Source organism: Podarcis gaigeae, assembly GCF_964106915.1.
Source record: "Podarcis gaigeae genome assembly, chromosome: 13".
Lineage (NCBI taxonomy): Eukaryota > Metazoa > Chordata > Lepidosauria > Squamata > Lacertidae > Podarcis > Podarcis gaigeae.
This window is the reverse complement of record NC_139689.1, coordinates 4808011-4834714: the sequence shown is the minus strand read 5'-3', so window position 1 is coordinate 4834714 and position 26704 is coordinate 4808011. Positions and strand designations below refer to the sequence as shown.

The 26704-nt window shown below is 50.4% G+C and overlaps 1 protein-coding gene across 2 annotated transcripts in view; it reads right to left on the bottom strand.

Annotated features, from left to right (window-relative positions):
• Nucleotides 1–26459, bottom strand: part of DNAH2 (dynein axonemal heavy chain 2) — a 141794-nt gene extending 115335 nt beyond the window's left edge. The window contains exons 1-6 of one of the 2 annotated variants that reach the window (XM_083706475.1): nt 26274–26459; nt 22629–22774; nt 9260–9354; nt 7253–7423; nt 5822–6050; nt 3946–4056 (exon numbers count right to left, since the gene is read on the bottom strand). In XM_083706475.1, the coding sequence (XP_083562601.1) occupies nt 3946–4056; nt 5822–6050; nt 7253–7423; nt 9260–9354; nt 22629–22758 (736 nt within the window). In that variant the 5' untranslated portion in view covers nt 22759–22774; nt 26274–26459. Of the gene's footprint in view, nt 1–3945; nt 4057–5821; nt 6051–7252; nt 7424–9259; nt 9355–22628; nt 22775–26081; nt 26099–26273 lie in introns of those variants that run through there. The other variant, XM_083706476.1, reaches the window with a different exon arrangement.
• Between the last annotated feature and the right edge of the window lie 245 nt (nt 26460–26704).

Sequence of the window (26704 nt, the reverse complement as noted above, 5' to 3'; positions counted from 1 at the left end):
TGAAGGTATAAGCTGTGTCACAGCTAGCTGCCTTACATTGAGTCCAACCATCAGCCCACCTTGCTCAACGTTGCCAATTCTGCCAAAAAGCACAAGCTCCATACTGCTCATCATGAAACATGACAGCTAAGGGTTGACGATATTTGCTCTTCCACACTTACTGTGATATTATTATTATTTAGAGGTCCACGTGCGCAGATTCAGAAATTGCCCATAATGGGGTAAGAAAAGGTAAAGGACCTCTGAACGGTTAAGTCCAGTCAAAGGCGTCTATGGGGTTTCAGGCCGAGGGAGACGGTGTTTGTCCACAGACTGCTTTCTGGGTCATGTGGCCAGCATGACTAAATGCTTCTGGCGCAACGAAACACTGTGGCGGAAAGCAGAGCACACGGAAATACCGTTTACCTTCCTGCCGCAGTGGTACCTATTTATCTACTTGTACTGGTGTGCTTTCAAACTGCTAGGTTGGCAGGAGCTGGGACGGAGCAACGGGAGCTCACACCATTGTGCCAATTTGAACCGCCAATCTTCTGATCGGCAAGCCCAAAGAGGTTCAGTGGTTTAGACCACAGCGCCACCTGCGGAAATGTTAGTGGAGGGTGGTGTTGTCCTGGAAGGGAGGGGCCAGTAAACGGAAAGATTCAATCGAGGACAGCCCACTGGTGTGGATAAGAAACCGCAGCACAGCTACGGAAAGTGAAAGACTTCAACTGTGTGCATGTGGACACAGAACAAATCAGACCTCGGAGCCTGTTTGTGAGATATCATCCCTGTCTAAGGTAAAGGTAAAGGGGCTCCTGACCATTAGGTCCAGCTGTGGCCGATTCTGGGGTTGCGGCGCTCATCTCACTTTATTGGCCCAGGGAGCCGGCGTACAGCTTCTGGGTCATGTGGCCAGCATGACTAAGCCGCTTCTGGCGAACCAGAGCAGCGCACGGAAACGCCGTTTACCTTCCCGCCGGAGCAGTACCTATTTACTTACTTGCACTTTGACGTGCTTTTGAACTGCTAGGTTGGCAGGAGCAGGGACCGAGCAACAGGAGCTCACCCTGTTGTGGGGATTTGAACCGCCAACCTTCTGATCGGCAAGCCCTAGGCTCTGTGGTTTAACCCACAGCGCCACCCGCGTCCAATCAACCTTGTCTGGAAGCACCCTTAGTGGTAAAAGCAGTGGGCTCCACATACCTCGAGAACAAAACCACACATGGTTCTGATTTTGAGATGAAGGGCCAAAGTTCCTCTCCCTCCCACCCCACATTCTTATTCTCGAGATTTTTGGTGTGTGCACATTTCCCCTCAGCGTCACCACCACCAGCCCTCTTCCCCCAAAATAATAACAAAAGCAGGATTTTTAATAGATCCGAGGAGAAAAGGTGCTGGAGAGAAGGGCGAAGAATGATTCACCCCCACTAGCATCTTATACATCAGCCGCCCGCCTGTCACAAGGCAGCCTTTGGGGGGGAAGGGGGGCGGTGCTGGGAGGAGGGCAGGAAACTGGTATGACACATAATACGTGAGGTTTATAAAATTGTGCATGATGTGCAGAAAGTGAGGAAAAGTGGAACTTTCATAGGGTCACCCTATGAAACAGATCAGCAGAAGATTCAGAAAAGATGAAATAAAAGTCCTTCTTCCCACAGGGCATTATTTACTTCTGGAACTCACTGCCACAAGATTTCCTGCTTCAGCCAGTGGGTTATGACTCAATATGGTGCAGGGTTGCCTGTTGGCTTTGACGGATTTAAAAGGAAGATGGGGGGAAACCATGCAGAAGGAGAAAGCTACCAATGGCTACCCTTTAAGATGGTCGTGCAGCAGCCTCCAGGATCAGAAAGCTGGTTGCTGATGGTGACAAGAGGAGAGAGTATGGTTGCTGCACTCTGGTCTCGCTTTCTGGCTTCGCGTAGGCACTGGGCCTTTGGATCTGGTGCAGCGGCTGTGCTTTTCTGAGGTTTTTATGGGAGGTCTGTTGACAGCTGTAAGTTGTTGGAAGCTAAAAAGATGGGGGGAGGGAGCTTTGGCCTTCCAGGTCTTTGGGGTACCCTGAAGGGATCTGGTTGGCCACTGTGAGAATAGGATGCTGGACAAAGTGGAGTCCACTTGCTGCGAACAGAATTATAACATAAACCACAAGATCCCCCATGGTGAGTTTATGAATTGGTTGGCCAGTCTGCTTAAATTCCAGCTCTCTTGAGCAGGCATAGGCAAACTCGGTCCTCCAGATGTTTTGGGACTACAACTCCCATGATCCCTAGCTAACAGGACCAGTGGTGGGAAGATGGGAATTGTAGTCCCAAAACATCTGGAGGGCTGAGTTTGCCTATGCCTGCTCTTGAGAGTTCCTCATTCTCTCCCCAAATTATCAGCACTTGCTCCTCAATGGACTGCTCCACCATTCCAGAGAACGGAATATTATTTGTTATCTTTGTTGCGTTGTTGTTGTTTAGTCATTTAGTCGTGTCCGACTCTTCATGACTCCCTGGACCAGAGCACACCAGGCCCTCCTATCTTCCACTGCCTCCCGCAGTTTGGTCAAACTCATGTTAGTGGCTTCGAGAACACTGTCCCACCATCTCGTCCTCCGTCGTCCCCTTCTTCTTGTGCCCTCCATCTTTCCCAACATCAGGGTCTTTTCCAGGGAGTCTTCTCTTCTCATGAGGTGGCCAGAGTCTTGGAGCCTCAGCTTCAGGATCTGTCCTTCCAGTGAGCATCAGGGCTGATTTCCTTCAGAATGGAGAGGTTTGATCTTCTTGCAGTCCATGGGACTCTCAAGAGTCTCCTCCAGCACCAGAATTCAAAAGCATCAATTCTTCGGCGATCAGCCTTCTTTATGGTCCAGCTGTCACTTCCATACATCACTACTGGGAAAACCATGGCTTTAACTATATGGACCTTTGTTGGCAAGGTGATGTCTCTGCTTTTTAAGATACTGTCTAGGTTTGCCATCACCTTTCTCCCAAGGAGCAGGCGTCTTTTAATTTCGTAACCTCAAGGGGAATTGCTGAAGCACACAGGTGTTACTGCATCTCCCGGATTACAGTGTCTCCTTTGCAAATACCAAACCCACAAAGAGGAAGCACTGTGGTGGCCTATGCTGGGCATGGAGTCGAGGACAGGTTTATGTCTGTTTGAAAAGATCAGGTCTCTAGCTCCCATGGGCACAAGGGCAGGAAATGCTTTGTGCTCACTTCAAATCCCACCACATGGGCTCCAAAACAGATCTCTAGAAGGTTGGTCCTTGGACAGATGAAAGTCTCCTCAACAAATCGAAGGATCCAAGCAGCGCTTGAAGGGAATTTCTGGGCCCTGCAGCCATTCTCTTCTCTTCCGGACACATGGCAGCCTGCCTGCTCCCAGGCCTCCTAGTCATTCTCTCTCTCCCAGCCTGCACATCTCCCCCAGATCTTGCCAGCACAGATGGAAAAATGAATTCTCTAATAAGGAATGCTCTAAAAATGCAGAAAAGTGTGCGTTTGTGTGTGGGTCATCCTGGTGCCATTGTTTTCTCCATTTGCACATTGTGTTCTGTGCGTGGTGCAGAATTTAGATGGGAGGTGGGATGGGGGAGTAGAGAGGAGAGGAGCAATTTCACCAACGAGGCAACCCGTGAAGGTAGGATGGAGGGCTTGGGAGAGGCCTAACCTGCCCCTGCCTTCCATTTCCTGACGGAAAACGCCTGCAGCAGAACTAATAACCCCACAAAGGGGCCCTGCAGACGTTCACAGCCTGACAAACCCGTTTTCTGTGATTGGGAATGATGGATGCAGCTCATATGCTGCGAGGGGTTAATTCACTTACAGTCCAAGCACTGCTGCTCGGCTGGCAAGCCTCTCGGTCAGGCTTCATCCTCCCCATCAGCCTTCTTCCTCTCCTGCTGATCCTGTTACCACCACTCCCCCCCCCCCACACCTCCAGGGCCCAAGTCCCCAGAGATCCGCCACTCACTCTCTAGCCGCTGAACCAGGGCTTTGTCCTTCAAGGCCATCTCCGTCTTGATGGTCAGGGACTCGATTGGAATGTAGAGGATGGTGCGGCCCCTCATTTTGGAGCGAGTGTCTAGAGAGGGACAAAGATGGAGAAAGAGTGACAAAGCAGAAAGGCACCGGTCTGGCAAATTGCTGTTTGGGGGGGGTCTTGGGGGGAGGGAAGGGAAGGGAAGGGAAGGGAAGGGAAGGGAAGGGAAGGGAAGGGAAGGGAGGGAGGGAGGGAGGAAGGAAGGAAGGAAGGAAGGGGTCTCTCATAAGACACAAAACAGGAAACATGATTTATGGTTCCTCAGCAGGGCGCCAACAGTCATCGCATTTGAAATAAAGTGGTATCTTGGGTTAAGAACTTAATTTGTTCCGGAGGTCTGTTCTTAACCTAAAACTGTTCTTAACCTGAAGCACCACTTTAGCTAATGGGGCCTCCCGCTGCTGCCGCGCCGCCGCTGCACGATTTCTGTTCTCATCCTGAAGCAAAGTTCTTAACCTGAAGCACTATTTCTGGGTTAGCGGAGTCTGTAACCTGAAGCAGATGTAACGTGAAGCGTATGTAACCCGAGGTACCACTGTACCTGCTACCGCACAGCCCTCTCCCTTGACCCAATGTCCCAAGCTGTGTGGGAAAGCCAAACCTCATGGGAGGAATTTATGTGGGTGGCACGTTTAAGCAAATGCGCTCAGCTTCCCTAATGCCTTCCATAATAATAAGAAATGGAGGGATTCATTCCGACATGCACCGGGGGAAAGACCAAGGCACCAAGAAACTCTGTGAATACAAAGACACTACCAGGCATGGCCAAACTTGGCCCTCCAGCTGTTTTGGGACTACAATTCCCATCATCCCTGACCACTGATCATGTTAGCTAAGGATGATGGGAGTTGTAGTCCCAAAACAGGCGGAGGGCCAAGTTTGGCCATGTCTGCATTAAGCATACTGGCGGCCGTCTGATGTGTAAACCTAAGCAAAAGGCTGGTTGTTTTCTGTTGGTCAGGTATCCACCCGGTAACCCAGGAATGGCCCAAGACATTTTGACACCTGAGGCGAGCCTCAAAATGGTGCCCCACCCCACCCTGGCCAGGGATGAAATGGTGAGTGGAGATCTACATCAAGATCAAGGGGGGAATAATGATCTACGTGGGTAGGAGAAGTCTAGCAGCATGAGATGGGTGTAGAGGTGGCATGGATGGGGGAGCTACTGAGGAGACAGCAGATCCAGCCTCCAAGCAGCACGCCACAGTCGTCGCTGCCAGCAATGCATTCCCTGGAGAATAGGACAGCCTTCTATAACCACTAGCTGTGGTGCTGTGATGTCAGAGCAACATTCCACCTGCTCAAAGGAAAGGTGTCAGCAATAGAATATTGAGAAAGGGTGCAACTTCTGGGGGAAACCTCCTCTCATGGCCTAAGAACAGGATGGGTAATGAAATATCAGCAGGAATAGCTCTGAGGCTGAGAAACTGTGGGCCAGGCAGCCATGATGATGTGCATTAGGGAGTGTGAGGTGTACTGAATTTTGCAGATTGACTGAACTATCGTATAATTTTAGAGCTGGAAGGCACCCAATGGTCATCTAGTCCAATGCAGGAATCACAGCTAAAGATCCCTGACAGCTGGCGATCCGACCTCTGTTTAAAAACCTCCAATGAAGGAGACTCTGACACCCTCCGGGGTAGACCATCCCACTGTTGAACGGCAATCACCACCATGCTCAGTTGGAATCTCCTTTTTTGATCTGGCAAATCTTTAGAGGGAGGTCTTAGATAGAACTCAGTAAAATGGCAAGCCCAGCCCTACATAAAAGTCAGATCCAGGAAGGGAGGAGAGCAGGAAGTCCTACCTGTGAGAGAGGTCATAAAGTGGTAAATTTCTGAGAAAAACTCGTTCTTTATGCTTTCGGGCCAGGCTGACTTGCGAAAGAGCTGGGGGAGATACACGGCGTTGAGATTGCGGATCAAGGAATCTATGTAGGGCTTCCGGACAGTGCCAAACTGGACGACCTCGTGGAAGTTCTCTTCTGTAATCTCTGCGTTCTCTTGGCGGATGAAGTAAGTGAGCTGTTTCTGCTCCTGCGGGGACAATGCTGAGTTAGAGATGGAAGGATCATCAGCAGAAACGTATCCTAGTGACCTCCAGCTCCGGGAACAGAGCTTCTAAACTGCCCTGAGTCTAGTCTACACATATTTTCAGTGCCCAGGACTGGACCACTGGGGCTGATTGATGCCAGAGTGTCTGCTACAGCCCCATAACTGCCACATCCGTCCACAGCACAGGTGCCTGCCGCAGAGGTGCAGGCAAAATGCCTCCAGAGAATAAATTGGGAGTAGGCAGAGGTTGAGTGGCAGGTTGTCACAAACAAACATGCAACCTTTTGCTTTTAATTAAGAACTGGATTCCCCACTGCTATTGGGAAACATGAGCCTGGGGATCTGGGGTAATTTAATCTGAGAAACAGAACAGCAAAGAGACCAACCTTCAGAAGAAGAAAGACTGAAACACAGGTAGCCACCTTACGCCCTATGCAGGCAAACACCCTGTGGGCAAGGGATTAAAAAACTCCTGATAAAATCTGGCCAGTTGGAAACCTACAAATGAAGTATCAAAGGCTGGAAATGTCCCACTTATTTAGAGGACCAGGGAAATTCAGGATCAGTGGCTATTGATAGATGGGGACTCCAGGTTCAAAGGCAGTAAAGATAAAGGTAAAGGTACCCCTGGCCGTACGGGCCAGTCGTGTCCGACTCTAGGGTTGTGTGCCCATCTCACTTAAGAGGCCGGGGGCCAGCGCTGTCCGAAGACACTTCCGGGTCACGTGGCCAGCGTGACGAAGCTGCTCTGGCGAGCCTGCACCAGCGCAGCACACGGAAACGCCGTTTACCTTCCCGCTTGTAAAGCGGTACCTATTTATCTACTTGCACTTTGACGTGCTTTCGAACTGCTAGGTGGGCAGGAGCTGGGACCGAACGACGGGAGCTCAACCCGCCGTGGAGATTCGAATCGCCGACCATACGATTGGCAAGTCCTAGGCGCTGAGGTTTTACCCACAGCACCACCCGGAGTATATCACTGAATACTAGGTGCCGAAGGCAAAGAAGAGGGGAAGAGGGACAAACTCTGCCACCAGGCTAGATGGATCAGATTCAGCCCCAGGGCAGAGTGCTCTTATCCTTTTGCACTGCGGAGGAAATGGCAAACCTTCCCACATTGTTACCCCTACCAAACACACAGAGGAGCCTCTCAGGTGGTCCGTGACAGACTGAGCCAAACCAACCTGGTATGGCATGACCGGCTCCACTTTCAAGCCGGCAAAGTCGTCAATGTAGAAGACAAGCATCTGCTGGGTGGGGTCCTTCAGAAACTGATCCATGGCGGCCTTGTGGTCCTCTGTCCACATCTCATCTCTGAGGCCAGACAAGGCGATCCGGCTTTCAATGCAGGGTTTCTGAGTGAAAAGGGAAAGAGGCCAAGCTCAAGCAAAGGGAGGCAGAGCGTGCGTATCCGACAGGACAAGCCGTTTGCAGAGACCGCGTTGGATTGCACCGTCTTCCCCCCCATCCCATGTGTTTAGGAGCAGGACTGGGAACCATACAAGCCCAGAGCCTGGCCTGCTATTCCAGGGCATCAGACTGAGTCTAAGGTGTGAGCGGCCACACGAGATGACACCAGTTCACGGAGGCTGAGGCTGTAGACTCCTCCAGTTTAAAAGCAGCCTACCTCTGAATCGGAACAAACTAGACGGCATGCAAAAATCGGTGCATGCAATTGTTGTGTCTGATTCTTGTTCTTTAAATAGCAAGTGTTGGAGTGGGGGTGGTGCTGATCAGGACAACACCACGCAGGGAGGGCGGGCGGGGACTCATTCCCTTCCACATCCCAAGAACAGCAGCCACTTTGGGGGCAATTTTCATCAGGACTGTGGAATGCAGGGGGTGGGGGAACAGTGAAAAAACATTTCCCCTCCTGGCATGGTCCTGATCATCCTGCCCTACAGGCTCCTATTTAGGTAACAAAAAAATCAGGCACACGTTTCCCATACCATTCCGTTTGGCTCCCCCAGCCCTGCAAGATGCGGGGACAAGCCTCGCCCCAAAACCTGTCACTTTCCGCAGTTCAAACCCCCCACCCGACCCCACCCCGACGCAAATGAATCATGCGAGTCACCAGCAGGGCCTGCCTCGTGAAAACTGGGAGTCCAAGACTCACAATCTTCTTCCGCCTCCCCTTGTTCAGCCAAACCCCCACCGGGGCACTCAAAGAGGGAGAGAGAAGAGGGCTAATTTGTTAAGATGATTGCAAGACAGTCACTCCAGAGAGCTTCCGCAGATCATGGCGCTCAGTCATTAAGGCAACACAGTTCCAGGCGAAGGAAAAGGTAAATGGGGGGGGGGGGAGGGGAAGAAAATTAAGGGTAGGAGCAGTGCAGACTGAAAAAGAAGGAAATGGGGAGTTGGGCAGTAGACACTTTTTGGTCCTGAAGAGAGAGAGTAAGTGTATGCATTTTTTTCAAAACGCATTAAGACTTCTTTTTCTCATTCCCAAGAGCTTCTCAAAGAAAAACCTGGGAAATCAGGATCAAATTAGCATAACATCTGGCATGAAAGCATAGAGCCAGATGTTCCTAGCCCAAATGTGACAAAATTGTGGAAGGTTCCATGCAGGCACCCGCCCGCTTTCTGGTCTCCCGTTCAGGGTGTCTCTGTCGGAGGAAGGATCTGGGCCTTGCAACAGCCGGACGTCACCTGAGTCAGAAAGGCAACACTTCCCTCCGGGAAAGGCATCCTCTCCCTTTGGCATCGACAGCTAGCCAAATGCAGAAGGGAGTCAAATGCAGGGCCAGGAACCTTTGGCACTTGCAGCCTTGGAGAGGGGCAGAAGTCGCCCAGCCAAGGGGGTCTTTCTGCTGGACTGAGACAGCTGCTTCCATGACAGGGTTTGGGATAGAGAAACAAGAGGCAGACAGAGAGAAAAGCACCTGATCCGTAACTCTTAAACGCTGAGGGCAAAGAGACCTGGAGGTTCAGTCGTTCCCACCACCTGTTTCAGCCTGCACAGACTTCAGCTACGCAGGAGTAGTTTAAAGTTTTCAAGGGTGGCAAGAGAATCAAAAAGACTGGATCTCTCTCTCACACACACTTGCACAGTCCTTCAAAAGTGGGTCCAGCTGGGAGCTTCTGGCCACCCTTCCTTTCCCCCCTGCTATGTGAGATCTTCCCTGTGGCAAGGTCTCACACACACACACACACACACACACACACACACACACGGTTTCCCAACTTACCAAATCCGCCTCTTCCTCCACAGGGCTGGGAGGGATAGCCAACTCATCCTGGCTCTCTTCCTCCATCTCGTACAAGGATACCGAAGTAACATCTCCTAAGAGGAGGGCAAAAGGCAGAGAAGCAGAAATCAGAAGTGCACCCAAGGACTGTGGCATCTTTGTTTTTGTTTTCTAAATAATATTTATTAAAGTTTTAAAGGTTACAAAAAGAAAAAGGAGAGAACACCAAATTGCACAAAAACAAGACAACATATCACAATAAGGAAAAAGAAAAAAAAGAAAAAACAGAAAAATAGAAACAATTAAAAAAAAACACAACGAACCTTCCCATAACTTATCTTTCATTTGCTTGTTTCCTTGACCTCCGCACACCTCCCTCTTTTGTATTCTAGTTTGGTTAGCTATTTCAGCAAATCCTTTCCATCTTTCCCAGTTTTTGTCCTATAATTTATCTTAATATAATGTAACTTTACTTTCCCTCCTTTCACCAATTAACAGTCTATTTTTTCTTAATCCTTTATAATATTTCTGCTAAAACCACATAACTTCATTCCAACATCCTTCTAACATTCCTTAATTTTACAATGTTTCTGTAAATAAACTTTAAATTTCTTCCAATCTTCTTCCACCGACTCTTCTCCCTGGTCTCGGATTCTGCCAGTCATTTCCACCAGTTCCATGTAGCCCGGACTGTGGCATCTTTGGGGCAGAGGTGGTGCCAGAAGTTCTCATACCTATGGGAACGCCTCTCCCGGTATGCCCCATGGAAGGCCTTAAGGTTCATAAATGGCAACACCCTAGAGGTCCCGGGCAATAAGGAAGTCAGATTAGCCTCAACCAGAGGCAGGGCCTTTTCAGTACTGGCCCCGACTTGGTGGAACGCTCTGTCTCATGAGACCAGGGCCCTGCGGGATCTGATTTCTTTCTGCAGGGCCTGTAAGACAGAGTTGTTCTTCCTGGCCTTTGGCTTAGAATCAATTTGATTCCCTCCCCCTCTTTCTTTTTCCTTTCTCCTCCTGTGATGAGGCTGCATTTTAATGTTTTAATGTTGTATTTTAATCTTTTTTAAAAAGTTGCATTTCAATCAACTTGTTTTTATTATCAGTTGTTAGCCGCCCCAAGCCTGGTCTTGGCTGGGGAGGGCGGGGTATAAATAAAATTTATTATTATTATTATTAAAGCTGGCACAGCAGAAGGGATCTACGGGTCTACACACCTTTCCGACACAGTCCTCCCTCTCACAGGCCTTGCTTGTACCAGGCAATTAGTTGGGGGCAACTCCTGTTGAATCCCAGAGTCTGAGGGTTCAAGGAGACCACCTAATGCAGAACACACGCTTGCCCCCTCTTGAGGAAGGGTCGCCCACCCCAGCCCCACACAGATCCACCCGGCCAACCCAGAGTCATCAGCACAGCTCTGTAGAAAGACACTCACTCAGGAAGTTTAGTACGGAAGTTTTAGGAGGAGTCCTGGAAGATGGTGGGTTCATCAAGAGATCTGAGCACTCAATCCTACTAGGGAGGATGAAAGGTTTTGGGGTTTTTTATGAGAGACAGAGCCAAGATGCGCTCTTGAGAGGACACTTAAGGGCAGAGGTTTCCATCAAGTCAAACCCAAGAAGCCTTACACAGAGTCAGGCCATGGGTTCATCTACCTCTGTACTGTCTACACCAGGGATGTCCAACAGGTCGATTGTAAACTACTGGTAGATCCCTGGGAAGTTTTGGTAGATTGTGGTCGATCGTTGGGTCCCTTTCTTTAGCGTTGCTAAAATCAATTCAAGCCCCGCCCCCTCGGCCCGCCCTCCATTGTTGCACGATCTGCAGAACGGAAGAAGGAGTTAACAATGTGAGGCTGTTTGTTGGTGAGCGGCTGTTCCTCCTTTTCCGCAAAAACCCTTAAAATCGGGGCTTTCCTCCTCCCTAAAAAAAGGTGAACAATTTTGACCTGAACCCCCCAAAAATGTGGCTTTCCTTCCCAAAAAGGTCAACAACTTTGACCTGAACGCCTCAAAAACGAAGGTAGATCACTGCCAGTTTTTAATTCTGTAAGCAGATTGCAGTCTCTTGGGAGTTGGCCACCCCTGGTCTGCACTAACTGGCCGTCACTCTGTCGAGAGTAAAACACAGAGGGCAAGAAGGGCGGGAGGCAGTGGAGGACAGAGGTGCCTGGCGTTCTCTGGTCCATGGGGTCACGAAGAGTCGGACACGACTAAACGACTAAACAACAACAACAAGAAGAAGAAGGTCTGTGAAAGAGCATGGCTCTCAGGACCGAAAGAATCAGGAGACATGCTGTGTCACTGGGCAGTGGCCCCGGGTCATTAGCAGAAGCATCACCCCCAGGCTCCACGGGGCATTAAGAACAACACCCAGACGCCATCCAGTGTGATGGTGATCGGAAACATCCTCCTAAGATGATTAGAGGCAGTTTCTGCAGACCTGACACGTCTTCTCAAGAAGTTGGTGGCCGGCCATAAAAAAAAAGGGGAGTCTGCTGGATCAGGCCCGAGGCTCATCTCGTGCAGCGTTCTGTTCTCACAGTGGCCAACCAGATGCCTGTGGAAAACCTGCAAGCAGGATTCAAACACAAAAGCTCCCTTTCCTCCTCCGGTTTCCTGGAAGTATTGCTGCCTCCAACTTCGATAGGGGGTATGTATTCAAGATATATCAGAGTGGTTGCCAAGGTTCCTCCATCCCACCGGCTCCTGCAGGCTCCTGCTGACGTTCCACACAGGAACACAGCCAGGAGAGATACTGAATGGACCTCCTAAGACTGTAAGTCTTGAAAGCCTGATCAAGAGAGCTTAACTTTAAATCCCCTAGGGGAGGGAAGCAAAAGTCCAGGGATGAGTGCTGAGCCAAGTATACAGAGCAAGACCACGTGGGGAAGAGGGAGGGTGCAGGAGGTGGTGCCCATGATTTTGCAGAGAAACATTTAAAATTACAACACCCAGAGCACCCAAAATCTATTTTTGTTTTTGTTTTATTTGTTTAGTCGTTTAGTCGTGTCCGACTCTTCGTGACCCCATGGACCAGAGCACGCCATGCACTCCTGTCTTCCACTGCCTCCCGCAGTTTGGTCAGACTCATGTTTGTAGCTTCGAGAACACTGTCCCACCATCTTGTCCTCCGTCGTCCCTGTCTCCTTGTGCCCTCCATCTTTCCCAACATCAGGGTCTTTTCCAGGGAATCTTCTCTTCTCATGAGGTGGCCAAAGTATTGGAGCCTCAGCTTCAGGATCTGTCCTTCCAGTGAGCACTCAGGGCTGATTTCCTTCAGAATGGAGAGGTTGGATCTTCTTGCAGTCCATGGGACTCTCAAGAGTCTCCTCCAGCACCAGAATTCAAAAGCATCCATTCTTGTTGGCAAGGTGATGTCTCCGCTTTTTAAGATGCTATCTAGGTTTGTCATTGCTTTTCTCCCAGGGAGCAGGCGCTTTTAATTTCGTGACTGCTGTCACCATCTGCAGTGATCATGGAGCCCAAGAAAGTAAAATCTCTCACTGCCTCCATTTCTTCCCCTTCTATTTGCCAGGAGGTGATGGGACCAGTGGCCATGATCTTCGTTTTTTTATGTTGAGCTTCAGACCAAAATCTATATACTAACACAAAGAGTCAATGGAAAACCAAGAGAATGGACTCAAAAACCTACTATAGGAAGATAGGTATGATCTGAGACCTGGTGGGATGAGACATGATTGGAATATGGAATATTGCTCAAAAGGAACAGACCCATCAGAGAGGGAGAGAACAGTAGCTTTACATTTAAATAATAAATACAGCTGTGCAGAAATCCATGGATCAGTCTTGTTGAAAGCACCTGGGTAAGAAGAGAGGAGAAGAAACCAAAGTGAGAGTGTTGTGGCAACATCCTGCAAGCCACCCAACTAACCGGAGGGCAATGGTGTTGTTTTCCTGGAAGAGATCACAAAACATTCGCACGAGGCAAACTGTGGCAGAGACGAGGAGCTTGCAACTATCCGGACACCTGCTGAATGTCTAAATCTGCACACAAATGCAACGTCCAATAAAATCTTGACTTCCTCGGCTGACAACATTGTTCCTCAGAAGGTGAAGCAAGGAGCAAGGGGGGGGGGGTCCTGCTATCCTGGAGTTAATCCTGACCAACGGAGAAGAACGATTTGATGAACTGGAAGTGGCAGGAACCTTGGGGGAAAGTGACCGTGTCATCTTTGAATTTATGATAGCGAGGGATGTGAAAACTGAGCGGAGTCAGACGCAGAAAGCTGATTTTAATGAGCTCGGGGGAAAGTTGGTGAGGTGCGTGGCCAGGGATTCTCAAAGAGGAAAGGAGTCCAAGAGGGATGAGAGATTCTGGAAAGTGAAAAGTTGATGGTTCAATCACTAGACCAGCCAATAGCTCAGTCGGTAGAGCATGAGAGTCTTATTCTCATGGTTGTGGGTTCAAACCCCACCTGGGACAGAACATTCCTGCATCGTAGGGGGCAGGGCTAGATGATACTAGTGTTCGCTTCCAACTCTATGATTCAATTATTCTATTTCACTGAGAAGGGGGGAAATGGGAGAAATCTAAAGAAGTCGGTGTGGTTGCTCAGAGATATTTACTGACCAGCTTTCAAAGCAGACTCCACTCTGGGTAAGAGCAACACTGGGTGCACCTACACTGTCCAGCTCATGAGTTTGGATTTGATATCCCGCTTTATCACTCCCCGAAGGAGTCTCAAAGCGGCTAACAATCTCCTTTCCCTTCCTCCCCCACAACAAACACTCTGTGAGGTGAGTGGGGCTGAGAGACTTCAGAGAAGTGTGACTGGCCCAAGGTCACCCAGCAGCTGCATGTGGAGGAGCGGAGACGCGAACCCGGTTCCCCAGATTACGAGTCCACCGCTCTTAACCACTACACCACACTGGCTCTGCACCCTTTTCTATGGTGCAATAGTAATTTGGAATACGGTGTGCATTTGGAATACGGTGTGCAGTTTGCATTTCAAGGATGGCCATTCGCCAGGGGCGTTGTGGCTGCATCCTGCACTGCGCAGTGGGGTTTGAGTGGATGACCTCCTAGGTCACTCCCGGCTCCATGACACCCAAGTGCGCCGCAACCACATAGCAAGGGCAGAGCAGAAGTGTGAACGACTCGTGCCAGGGAAGGTACGAAGCGCTCAGGGCCACAGGCACAGTCATTCCTTCCCAATCCAGCTATTTTTGGCAACTGGCCCCTGGCCAAAAGCCACCCGCAGAGAGATTCCAAGGGCAACTTGGTAGACTGCAGCTCCCCACGGTCCCGGAGGCCCCACAGAAAATAAGGGAGGCGAAGGAAATAAATTCATAAGCAGGCGGCGTGCTGAAAACCGAAGGGCCATCGAGAATGCAGTCGGCATCAAACTGAAAGACATTTGGAGATTGCAGGCAGCTAGGCTGGGCGGTCTGAGAGGTGCACCCCAAGACCCCCTCGCAATACCATGCAAAGATCGGCGGGGAGGGTCTGCCCACCTCTTGAACCACACGTTGCTTCATTCACACACAACCCGCAATCGCTGTCAGGCCCATCCTAGGGGGATAAGGCTTTGTTCTCCGATGCAGATCAAGGCAGCTGTCACAGAATTCCAAAAAAGCTTCTGTTTATATATTAAAAACACTTTAAAAAAAAAAAGTAATAATACTTGGTTGCGTTTTGCCTAAAGGCTTAGAAGGCAGATGGGATCTGAGTGGCACTTGCAGGTGTCTGCATTCAGCACAAGTGTTTGAGCCTCCCTCTCTCCAGCTCCTGCCCCACCAACACCACGTTCCAAGCTCAGCGAGACCCACCCATGGGTGTAATTGCAATCAGGGAAAGGGAGGGGCGCATTGTTCCAAATTGCAAGGAGGAAGATATAATTATTTCTCCGTGACACAGCTCATTTCTTGGCCTGCAGAAGGGTCCTGGTTCAGTCCCGGGCTTCCCCAAGTGAGGCTGGCAAAAGCTCATGCCTGAAACCCTGCAAAGCTGCTGCTAAGGCAAACAGGGGCAGCCTTGCCTCTCCCAATCCAGGGTCCGACAGGCACTTTGGACTACAACTCCCATCAGCCACTGAGCACCGGCTAGGGCTGATTTGAGCTGTGGTCCAAAACATCTGGAAAAAGCCAAGTTGGGGAAAAGCTGGTGTGGGCGATGCTGAGTTAGACCAATGGCAACATCCCACAGTCACTGCAGGGGGAGGGGATAGCACAGGTCACTAGTATTTTTCCCCACATGGAAAAAACCCCCACCCCCACCCATGTTCCCACCCATTTAAAGTCAACAGGTATCCAGTTATTCATATATTTAAACGTTCAAATAGCGTTGGTGTTTTGCAATGGGGGAGGTTCCCCCCCCCCAAGACAGGGTTTTGCCACTCAGCCAACCTGCCAACCCCCAGCATGAGACAACATGATGATAAGAGTGTTGGACTAGGAACTGGGAGAGACCAGGTTTCGAAACCCCACTCAGCCATGAAGCTCATTGGGCGACCTTGAGCCAGCCACTGCCTCTCTGTGTCCAACCTACCTCGCAGGGTTGCTGTGGGGATTAAATGAGGAGGGGGAGAGCTATGGATACCCCCTTGAGCTCCTTGGAGGAAAAGGTGGGATAGAAATGCAATAATAAAAGCCCCACACAGTGCCGTCTCGCCACTTGGGACCTCCCTAGCCCTAACCCCTTGAAACAAGGATGGGCTTAGGAGGCCCACTAAGGCTGCCCTAAAAGTGTCTGTTTTCCTCACAGTCGATGGTCAACTGGAGATAAGTGCTCCTCCGAACTCACAGGCCTCTCGTCGGCAACACAAAGCAGGCAGCCGTCTCCTTGGCTGGGCCTTTGCAGGTTCAGCTTTATTATTATTATTATTATTATTATTATTATTATTATTATTATTAATACCCCGCCCATCTGGTTGGGTTTTCCCAGCCACTCTTTAAAGCTGGCTAGAGTTACTCTATTTTAAAGCACTGCTCTGGAACCCAGCTGGGTGGGCTCTAGCCGAGTGCAATGGCCATCTGCAGGCATCCACATGCTACAAGAACCCAACTTGTTCTGGCAGATCCCCTTCGGGTTTTGCATCTTTAGAGGAGCTGCTCAAAACATGAAGGTCTCCACTGGAAGTCCATCCCAGGCTCTCAAGACCTGCTCCACCCTCCAAGAAAGCAAAGAGGTCTCTTGGCATAGGAACACTCGGCAGCGGTGCTTCTGGGAAGGCCCCAACTGCTCTGGGAGAGAGCTTTGAGGAACCCGAGAGACACTCACGACACTCCTTGCAGCCAGCCAAGGACACCACGCCAGATTGCACCAGACACTTAAGGGCTGCCGCATGGGAGATGGAGCATGCTTGCTCTCTCCTGCTCTGGAGGGTAGGACTCGAACTGACAGCTTCCAGTTACAAGGAAGGAGATTCCGACTCAACATCAAGAAGAACTTTCTGATGGCAAGAGCTGTTTGACAGTGGAACGGACCCCCTCTTACAGGTTTTCAAACAGAGGATGGAAGGCCACCTGTCTTGGATGCTTTAGCTGAGATTGCAGGGGGTTGGACTAGATGACCCTTGGGTCCCTCCCAATTCTACAGTTCTATGATTCTCTAAGTGAGGGGAGAGGGCTGCTGTTGTGCTCAGATCCTGCCTGTGGGCTTTCTGTTGCGGCATCGGCTGGCTGCTGTGAAAACAGGGTGCTGGGCTAGATGAACCCCCTCTGATCTAATCCTGCCGTCAGATTCCTAAAGAAGAGTCCCAGCTTGTCAAGAGCTTGGTGACGTTTGGCCTCATCCCCTCCTCAGAGAGTCTAAAAGAGAGCTGGGTAATGCCCGGCAGGATCTCCTGCTCCAGCTGACATTCATTTGCACAAAGCCCTGCCAAACTCTGAGGAAACTGCACACACCTGGTTTTCAAAAATTCATGAAAATTCGGCTTTCAGCGTGCTCTGTGCATGTGCTTAAGCGTGGGTTTTGAAACCAGGACTGCGGCGTGGATCCTAACTGGCAAATCAAAAGAACCCAAACAGTAATTTTGTATTTCTTTAAAAAGAAATTTAAAAACCTCATGGATTTTAGGAGACAAGAGTTCAGCTCTTCTTCGGAACATTTGGAGTTGTCAAACCAAATTACAATTAACTTCCCCGTAAACCTGCTTGTGTGTCAGGAGTTGTCATGCACTAAAATGTGTAATAGTTATTGAAAGCGGCAGTTTGAGAAGGGTTTATTTTCTCCCCCATATTTCTCTCCCCCACCCCCCCCACCCCGCTCGACACACCAGAGAAGGGCTTGCAGGAGATACAGAAAAATAAGGCGGGAAGGAGGGAGGCCTGCCAGAGACATTTCAGTGCCTGAGGCAGCATAACCAAATCCACACTCGATCAAGAGGATAGAAAGCTCTTCTTCTGGGAGACTGATGGATGTGAGGCTGGCACCAGAGAACGCCTGGGTATAGCTGTCTGTCTCTTGCTGCGTTGTCCTCCTCCTATAAAAGGACTGCTGCAACTTTCCCTGGAGAAGATCAGAGGACTGGGAGATGGCAGGCAAGGCCACCGCAGGCAGCCCCTCTGCTGGGATAGTGTGATGTGCAAAATTAACGCCGGCTCTCACCATATGGCAAGCCGGAGGAATATAGCAGCTGGCACAACTGGAATGTGAAAGCAGACTCAGCAAGCAAGGAGCAGGAGAGGGGGAAAACTGCAGCAGGCGTGTCTCCCTCGGAGGGAGGCAAATCAGAGAAGAGTAGCTATGGTATACTGCTGCAGCAAACACATCCAGAGGATGTGGATAGCTTTTGACCAGGCTTCCTCAACCTCAGCCCTCCAGATGTTTTGAGACTACAATTCCCATCAGCCCTGACCACTGGTCCTGCTAGCTAGGGATGATGGGAGTTGTAGGCGAAAAACATCGGGAGGGCCAAAGTTGAGAAAGCCTGCTTTTGACTAACTGGCCTTTTGCAGAGGAGATCCAATGTCCAAAGAAGTCCTCAGAGCATGATGGGTTTCTGCAAAGAGAAGGTCTCCTCCAACTATTGGCACTAAGCGCCTGCCGCTGGCTTGCACCCACTATGGAGGGGACCGATTTCACACGACAAGCTGACATGTCATGCAACATAACCACACAATATTGAGGGGAGCCCAGTCCGCTGCTTAAGAACTTGGGGGGTGTGACAAAGTGCCTCAGCCCATTGGGCCTCGGTCTAGCTGGCATGCCTGCCCCCCAGCTACAAAGGTGACTAAGGCCAGCCCCTTTCCAAGACATTGTCCTGCCAAAGGGGCCAGAAGCCAGGTTCCAAGGTAGATTTTTCAGTCCGGCCACATTTTCCCCTGGAGGCAAGGGCCTGCATGCCAGTGGTGAGCAGGGCCAGAGGCAAAAAGTGGGCAGAGCAAGGGATGTAACAGATGAGGTTTACACACACAGCCCTCTCTCCCTCCTCCATTCAGGTAAACAGAAGCCGTTATCCACCATTCAAGGACACAGTCCAGCCAGGCAAAAGCACTCAAGGAGGTGCCGAGCAGGGCCAATGAGTGGCCTGGAGAGGGGGTGTGTGGCTTGGGGAAGGGCCTGAGGGTCGGACAAAGAGCCCTGGAGCCTTTGGACGTGAGGTTTTCCATCCCCACCCTAAACCCTAGGCGAGAGAGGGTGCCTCTCTTAGGAAAACTGGAAGATCTCGTTTCTCCTTAAGGCTCATAGAGCTTTTTGTCAAGCGAGGTGTCTCTCCCAGGATTGATAACTCAATTGTTAACCAAACCCAGCTTGGGCAGACGCATGTCGTCTGCTCTCCTCCTACTGCTGCCATCTGATCAGGGGTTACCTGCTATTGTTAACTGACAGACAAGGTCCCACCCTGCTTCCCTTCCTTCCCCCGCTCGCCACCACCCACTGCTGGAGGAGAGGCAAGACAGGGAGAAGGTGGGATGAAGAACAGGAGGCGGCCCCTGCAGGTGGGATCTCCAGGCAAGGAATGACCTGTTGCCCACTCCCTTCATAGGGATGGGTGGGCTGCAAAGACTGGCTCTCCCAGAATGGGTGGGAAGGGGGTGCTGAAACTAGTCCCCCTCCCCAGGTGCCATCGCTTCAGGCATTCTTCTCCCCAAACAGTTGGGGATCTGGGTATGTTTAGCCTGGAGAAGAGAAAACTGAGAGAAGATAGGATAGCCATCTTCAAATATCTCAGGGGCTGTCACATGGAAGATTGAGCAAGCTTGTTTTCTGCTGCTCCAGAGGGCAGGACTTGAACCAATGGATTCGAGTGACAAGAAGGGAGATTCTGACCAAACATCAGGAAGAACTTTCTTCCTTGGAAGGTGGTGGGCTCCCCTTCCTTAGAGGTTTTTAAGCAGGGGTTGAATGGCCATCTGTCAGGGATTCTGTAGCTGTGATTCCTGCACTGCAGGATTAAATGACTTTGTGCTCCCTTCCAACCCTTCAGTTCTATGATTCTTTGAGCCACGGGTCCAGGAAACCTCAAGGAAAGCTGGAGCAAAATGGAGTCAAAATCTGTCCAGCTGCAGAGAAGCAGGAGCAAGGAAAGAAAGGCAGAAGTCTCAACCTGTCCAATCCAAGAGGATTTGGAATTATGAAACTTTGGTGCCCTTTACAAGCCCCATTCCACCCTTGCACACACACACATTTTAAGCAAATCATATCTGCCACTGGAACCTCCAAAAGCTGCAGCTAAGAAGAAGAAGAAGATAAAGAAGAATTTGGATTTGATATCCCGCTTTATCACTACCCAAAGGAGTCTCAAAGCGGCTAACATTCTCCTTTCCCTTCCTCCCCCACAACAAACACTCTGTGAGGTGAGTGGGGCTGAGAGACTTCAGAGAAGTGTGACTGGCCCAAGGTCACCCAGCAGCTGCAGGTGGAGGAGCGGAGACGTGAACCCAGTCACCAGATTACGAGTCTACTGCTCTCAACCACTGCACCACACTGGCTAAGGGGGTCATTGTAAAAACAAAAACAACACCCCCCAAGGTAATGGGCCCAGGATGCTTCTGTCCCACATCTGTAACATGAGCACTGGGAACGTTGCTCAGCCTCCCATCTCTGGTTAGAGACGTCCAGAGCAAGGCTGGCTCTCCGCCATTTGTTTGTGCCCCCCCCCCCCCGCAGAGCGGCATGTCTTGTGGCACACAAGCAAAACCTGGAAAACTAGAAGCAGGCGCCACGACTGAGTTCCCTTGCACACACATCGCAGGCATGTCATCTGTTTCACCTCTGCACCTCGGAGACCTCGGGAATACTCTCCTTTGAATAATATGCCTTAACCAGTTCTGGGAGTGGGGCAGCACCTCTCAGCGGCCAGGCTGGAGCCCAAGGCCACTGGATGCTTCCCTCCTGGCGCAGCAGAATCCATCCACCAGCAAGACACCTGTAGCTGCGAGGAGGAAGAGGAAGCAGGGCAAGGCAGCTTCCTCCAGCAGCTGGCATCCATCCCCCCGCTTCAAAATCAAATGATCGTAACAAATAAATAGATAAGCCTTCCTGATGCCGAAGCACGTCCCATGTGGACCTCCTCCCATCTCACTGCTCTGTATTTAGATTATGTGCAGTTTAAAATCAGTACTGGAGGCGATGCATGATTTTGCCAGCTGGGCTTTTTTAACCCCCTCCCCCCAAAAAATCTATAAAAATTATAAGCAAGCAAACAGATGAATAAGCAAGCGCGGACAAGACGAAGGAGCCCAGGGGGGCCGACAGGACGATTAGCCAAGGGGCAGGTTCAGATTGGAGGGGGCTTCCTCCTCCTCCTCTGAACCACAATGTTCCTTCAGGATGGTCTAGCTCTGTCCAGCCTCTTCCCTCCCCTCCTCTCGCCCAGCTCCCTTTCATCTCCTCTCCCGCACTCCCTGTTCCATAATCAAACTCCCTGCGCTCCCCGAAGAAGAGCCTCCTGCGGCTCCGGCTCGTGGGGGCCCAGCCACAGCTGTACTTCCCGATTCAGGCAGCATTCAGTCGCCTGACAGGGGATGTCATTTCCCTGCCTGTCGTGGCAGATGGGATTGGTGGAGAGGGGCTCTGCGCCCGGTTACATTAGGCAGACGAGGACCACCGCCAGGATGCAAGTGCTGCTCGGAGCTTTGAAGAGCTGCTGTTGGAAATCCCGATGGGTTACTGTGGAAACACACCGGAGGAATGGGGAGGGGGGTGCTAAGGGGGCGGGGTGAGTGGGAGACAGAACACACGAGATGCGGCTACTGCCCGCAATGACCTTTGGGGGGTTCTAATGCCACAGGGCGAGGTCCAGAAATAGAATAATTCTTTTTTTGGGGGGGGGCACTCTGGTCTCCTAGCTCAGCTTATACAAGGTGTTAAATATTTTTTATTTATTTATTTTAAAGACCCAAACGCATGGCTCAGAAGGATGCTAATGACGGGGAAATCACAAGTGTTTGCTTGGCCAGCGCTACGCCAAAGCTGCTGGCCTGATCCAGATAAGGAGATATGGAAAGAAGCGCTGGGCTCCTACTGCCTGCTGGATCAGGAACCGAGAGGATGCACACCCGAAGGCTGCCTGCACACACTCCCCATCCACACACCCTGGTCACATGCAGATTCAGCCATTTTTATGCCAGGACGGAATCACAGCATTGGACTTTTGCAAAATAAGGAATCGTCGGAAATGTCTGCAAATGGCAGCGGGCGACGCTGGAGGGGAGAGTGGGAAAAAGAGGGTGGAGGGCAGGCATAGAGTTCAAGGGCCTTCCTCCAAGGTTGGCAGAAGGTAGCCCAGATCAGCAAATAGATCGGTTCCTCCTCTACCCCTTGGCAGAGAGGAGGGAAGCTGGGTTGAGAGGACAATAGCAGCTGGGAAGGTGGGCATTCTCAACTCTAAGGTTCCCAAAATGTTGCAGCTGCCCCCCACCTGGATGTTACCCTTCTTACGAGGAGGCCTGTGTGTATTCTGCAATACTTGGGATCACACCACAAAAATAAAGAAGGAAAAAGAATAGAGATGAAACGCTGCAATCTGAGCAATCAGCTTCCGTTTCTTTCAGCAAAGGTATGTTTGAAAGAGTGAGAAATCTCACAAGCCAACTCAGGGCTGAGGGAAACTTCTTGTGGATGTGAGAGCAGGGTGCGGGGAGCTCATTTGACAGTCTGATGAGCTCCTCCCCAGAGCTAGCAAAGCCCTTCAAAATAATAAGCCACCATAGGCAACTGCATTATTTACATTGCAGTTTTGTGATGCCTCTGAGGAGCAGTGAGTGCACACAGCTGCCCCCGAGGATGGAGCCCACACACAACACTTAAAAGATCCGGCTCCAGCGGCAAAAAGCCTCATCACGGGCGCCAAATGTTCCTGAGGTGGCGGATCAAAGGGGCACTCAGCCTACTAAGCAGGATCTACCCAGAGGATCTGGGACCGGTACACCTGAAAGGGAAACAACTTTTTGTGGAAATACCAGGAGGCTCCTCAGGGATGAGCGGCTCTGGGGGCGTTTCGCTCTGCTGCTGCACTGGCACAGGGGCTGTACGGCTGCTGGTCTTCTTCCCTTTCTTTTCGCCAGGCGTGCCACGCCGCTTGGCACTCATCTTTCACCACGGGATCCTGTAAAAAGTCATAAACACCGTGAAGAAAGGCAAGGCACACAAGACAGAAAGAATGGCTCTTTGGCTAGAGTCATCGCCGTTGTTCTTTGCACCCTCCCCTCTCTCTCTCTTTACCGCTTCCTCTTCCCTCCTTTAATGTGGCCCCCAGTGTGTCTCAGGGGCCAGGACCTGGGTTCAAGTCCCTACTCAGTCATGAAGCTCAGAGGGCAACCCTGCATCTCTCTCTCTCAGCCTAAACCAGGCTTCCTCAACCTTGGCCCTCCAGATGTTTTTGGCCTACAACTCCCATGATCCCTAGCTAGCAGGACCAGTGGTCAGGGCTGATGGGAACTGTAGTCTCAAAACATCTGGAGGGCCGAGGTTGAGGAAGCCTGAGCTAAACTATCTCACAGGCTTGGTGTGGGGGTAAAATGAGGTGAGAACTATCCACTCCTTGGGCAGGAGAAATAAAGCGCAATGAAAAATAATATGCCCCTCCATGAGCCCAGCAATCAGATCAACCTGTTCCCGTGCACAAATCTTGGTGGGCAGCACTGCTATTTCTCCATACTCCCTAATCTCCGCCTTCGCCTATTAGTATATCCCTTGTCCATCACAACAGCCTCATGTCAGCTTCCCAACCAAATCACCCTACACACCTTTCCATGCCCAGCCAGTCAGTTTCCACCTACCAACTTTCAACCCACACATCATCCCCCTTCCAACATCATCAATTCTCTCTATCATCGCATTCAACTAGTTGCCTCTCTCCCACCTCACCTGCTGACCTCAAGCCCCCTGGGCACGTCTTTCACCAACCCGCACATGTGAATGTGATCAGCATCCACCCCCTTGACAATCCTCCAGCCAGGACCCAGCACTGTCACCAACTAACTGTCACCCCCTTCATTTTATCACAGTTATGTTATGCTGTTATTATTAATTACCTGCCTTTCACTCTAAGGTCCCAGGGCAAGTTACGACATCAAGACACAACATTAAAAAGCAGCTTAAAACTACTTACAATCACAAAAATAAGGTGGGTCCTAAAAATCGACACCTCCAGTATCAAATGCAAGGGTAACTACCCTTTGAAGGGCAGTATACAAATTTAATAAATTAATAATAATAATAATAGTAATAGGGGTATCAAATGAATGAATTTATTATTTTGGTCACAGACCAAATACTCACATACAAAATCAGGGAAGTCATGAAATAGGGATACATTTAAATGTGCAGTTCAGTGTAACAGGGACAGTACAGATACAGCAGCAATTATAATATATAAATTAAATCTTACTCACTAAAATATAACCCGAAGTTGTCATTTAAAACCTTAATCATGATGATATCACAGCTTGTTCCCTAAATTTTATGGCAACTGCACAGAATTTGGCCACCTTTAACGTGATCTCTGGATCTTTGTCCTCAGCGTTTGCCAGGAGATAGATATATCATCACTCTTCTCCAAGCTTGGAGCAGCAGACAAGGCTTCCTGCCCTCTGTCCCCCATTTTATCAATGCAACAATCCTGGGAGGTAATGGCAGTAGCCTAGGGAGGGTTGATTCCCCTAGTTTTTAATTGATTTCATCTGGTTGTATTTTATATTGTTAAGACCCTTTTTTCTATAAAGCGACTAAGAAATGTAATAAAAAATAACAATGGGGAAAGTCATGTTATAAGAATTCTAAGGTCTCAGGTACAGATTAAATGTTCATAAATGTACAAGGCAAACACACGTACAGTATGTAAGTACATAAACCACATGTCTGAAATAGTACAGGAGAGCAATCCCGAAGCCATTTCGACTCTCTCAAATTGACCTCAAATATTTCTCTGCAAGGAGGAAGGAAATAGGAAAAGCTTTCCAATGGTCTTTGGACTGTGGGGGCTTACACCTCCCTGTAAATACAGTCTGGCAAGTATCTGTTAAGCCGAGCAAACTATCAATATGTGTAAGAGATTCAGGAACTAAAAGTATTTACTATCTCAAAGGAATGGCCAGGCTAGCCAGAAAAGGCAATCAAGTAAGGCATGATCAGGTATCCTGGGAGACAGAAGAGATGCAACCCTCTCAAATTTCTGCTGGAGACCGCCTCCTTCTGTGATGTAGGTATGATGTTTGGGGGGGGGTGGTCTTGGGGTACAGGATGGGCAATTTCAAAAGTCTTTATAAGGGCTTGCACACCATTGTTCTCTCCCGCCTCCTTGCAAGGAGGGGAGGGAACTCTGTTGCAACAGAAAAATAAAGATCTGCCCTGCTTTCTATGGATCTTGCCTCCATCCATTCATCTCTGACCGATCATGGACTTAGGGGACTCAGAGTCCCTTGGGGAGTTGGGCAGCAAAAGCCAGACCCACTATTTTTTTCTATTTACAGGTAGGTAGCTGTTTAAGGGACACGGGTGGCACTATGGGTTAAACTACAGAGCCTAAGGCTTGCCAATCAGAAGGTCAGCAGTTCGAATCCCCGCTACGGGGTGAGCTCCTGTTGTTCGGTTCTTGCTCCTGCCAACCTAGCAGTTTGAAAGCACGTCAAAGTGCAAGTAGATAAATAGGTACCACTCCGGCGGAAAGGTAAACGGCGTTTCCGTGCGCTGCTCTGGTTTGCCACAAGCGGCTTAGTCACGCTCAGTGGCGTAGCGTGGGGGGTGCAGGGGGGGTCGGCCGCACCGGGTGCAACATCTGGGGGTTAGGGTTAGGGGGCGCAAATCCACGGGTTAGGGGGCGCAAATCCACGGGTTAGGGGGCGCAAATTACTTGCCTTGCCCCGGGTGCTGACAACCCACGCTACGCCACTGGTCACGCTGGCCACAGGACCCGGAAGCTGTACGCCGGCTCCCTCGGCCAATAAAGCGAGATGAGCGCCGCAACCCGAGTCGGTCACGACTGGACCTAATGGTCAGGGGTCCCTTTACCTTTACCTAGCTGTGTGGTCTGCCGCAGTCGAAACAAACAAACAAACAAAATTCCTTCCAGTAGCACCTCAGAGACCAACTACCAGTAACAAACTCAGTTGGTCTTTAAGGTGCTACTGGAAGGAATTTTTTATTCAGAGTTGTTCCGCCTGGCCTTTGGCTTGGCGCCAATTTGATTCCCTCCCCCTCTTTCTTTTTCCTTCTCCTCCTGTGATGAGGCTGCATTTTAACATTTTAATATTTTAATGTGGTATTTTAATCTTGTTTTTAAGTTGTATTCATTCAATTTGTTTTTATTATTGCTTGTTAGCCGCCCTGAGCCCGGCCTTGGCTGGGGAGGGCGGGGTATAAATAAAAATTATTAGTAGTAGTATTATTTTATTTTTTTCTAGAACAGCCCTAACCTGAGTCACGATTCGAACCTGGGTCTCCCTGAGCCCAAGTGAAGCACCTTAACCACACTGGAACCCAATTGTCCCTTTCCAGCCACCGTCCCCTATTTCCCCCCTGCCCCCCAACCAACCAGCGCCCACCCCTGCCCCATTTCCACGTTGCGTCCGTCTCCCCCCCCCCCCAAACTCCTCCACAATACCCACCTTTCCCAGCTCCCAACTTGGCACCTGTTCCCCCCCCTACAACTCCAAACGCTCTTGGTCCTTTCCCAGACTCCGCCCACCCCTCAACGTTTCCCCGGGCAACGGATCAACGGGAAAAGCTTAGGGGAGGAGCGCGAGCTCCGCGAGGCAACCAATGGGGCGGCGAGGGAGGGGCGCGCGGCCTAAAAGGCTGCCTCAAGCAACCGTTGCGAGGGCGAGGAGGCGCGCGCTCGCCTCGTAATTTATAACCGGAGGGGAGGCGGGATTTGCTAAGCGGGGCGGGGCTGTGAGCTCAGTGAGTGACATTAGGAGGAGGCGCGAAAGAGAGCGTCTTGCGCGCGTCTGCTGGGAATGGGGAGGAGCCCGGCGGAGAGGCGGGGCGGTGGGTTGACGATGTCAATCACTACACAGGCTCGAGGGCGCAAAAAGTG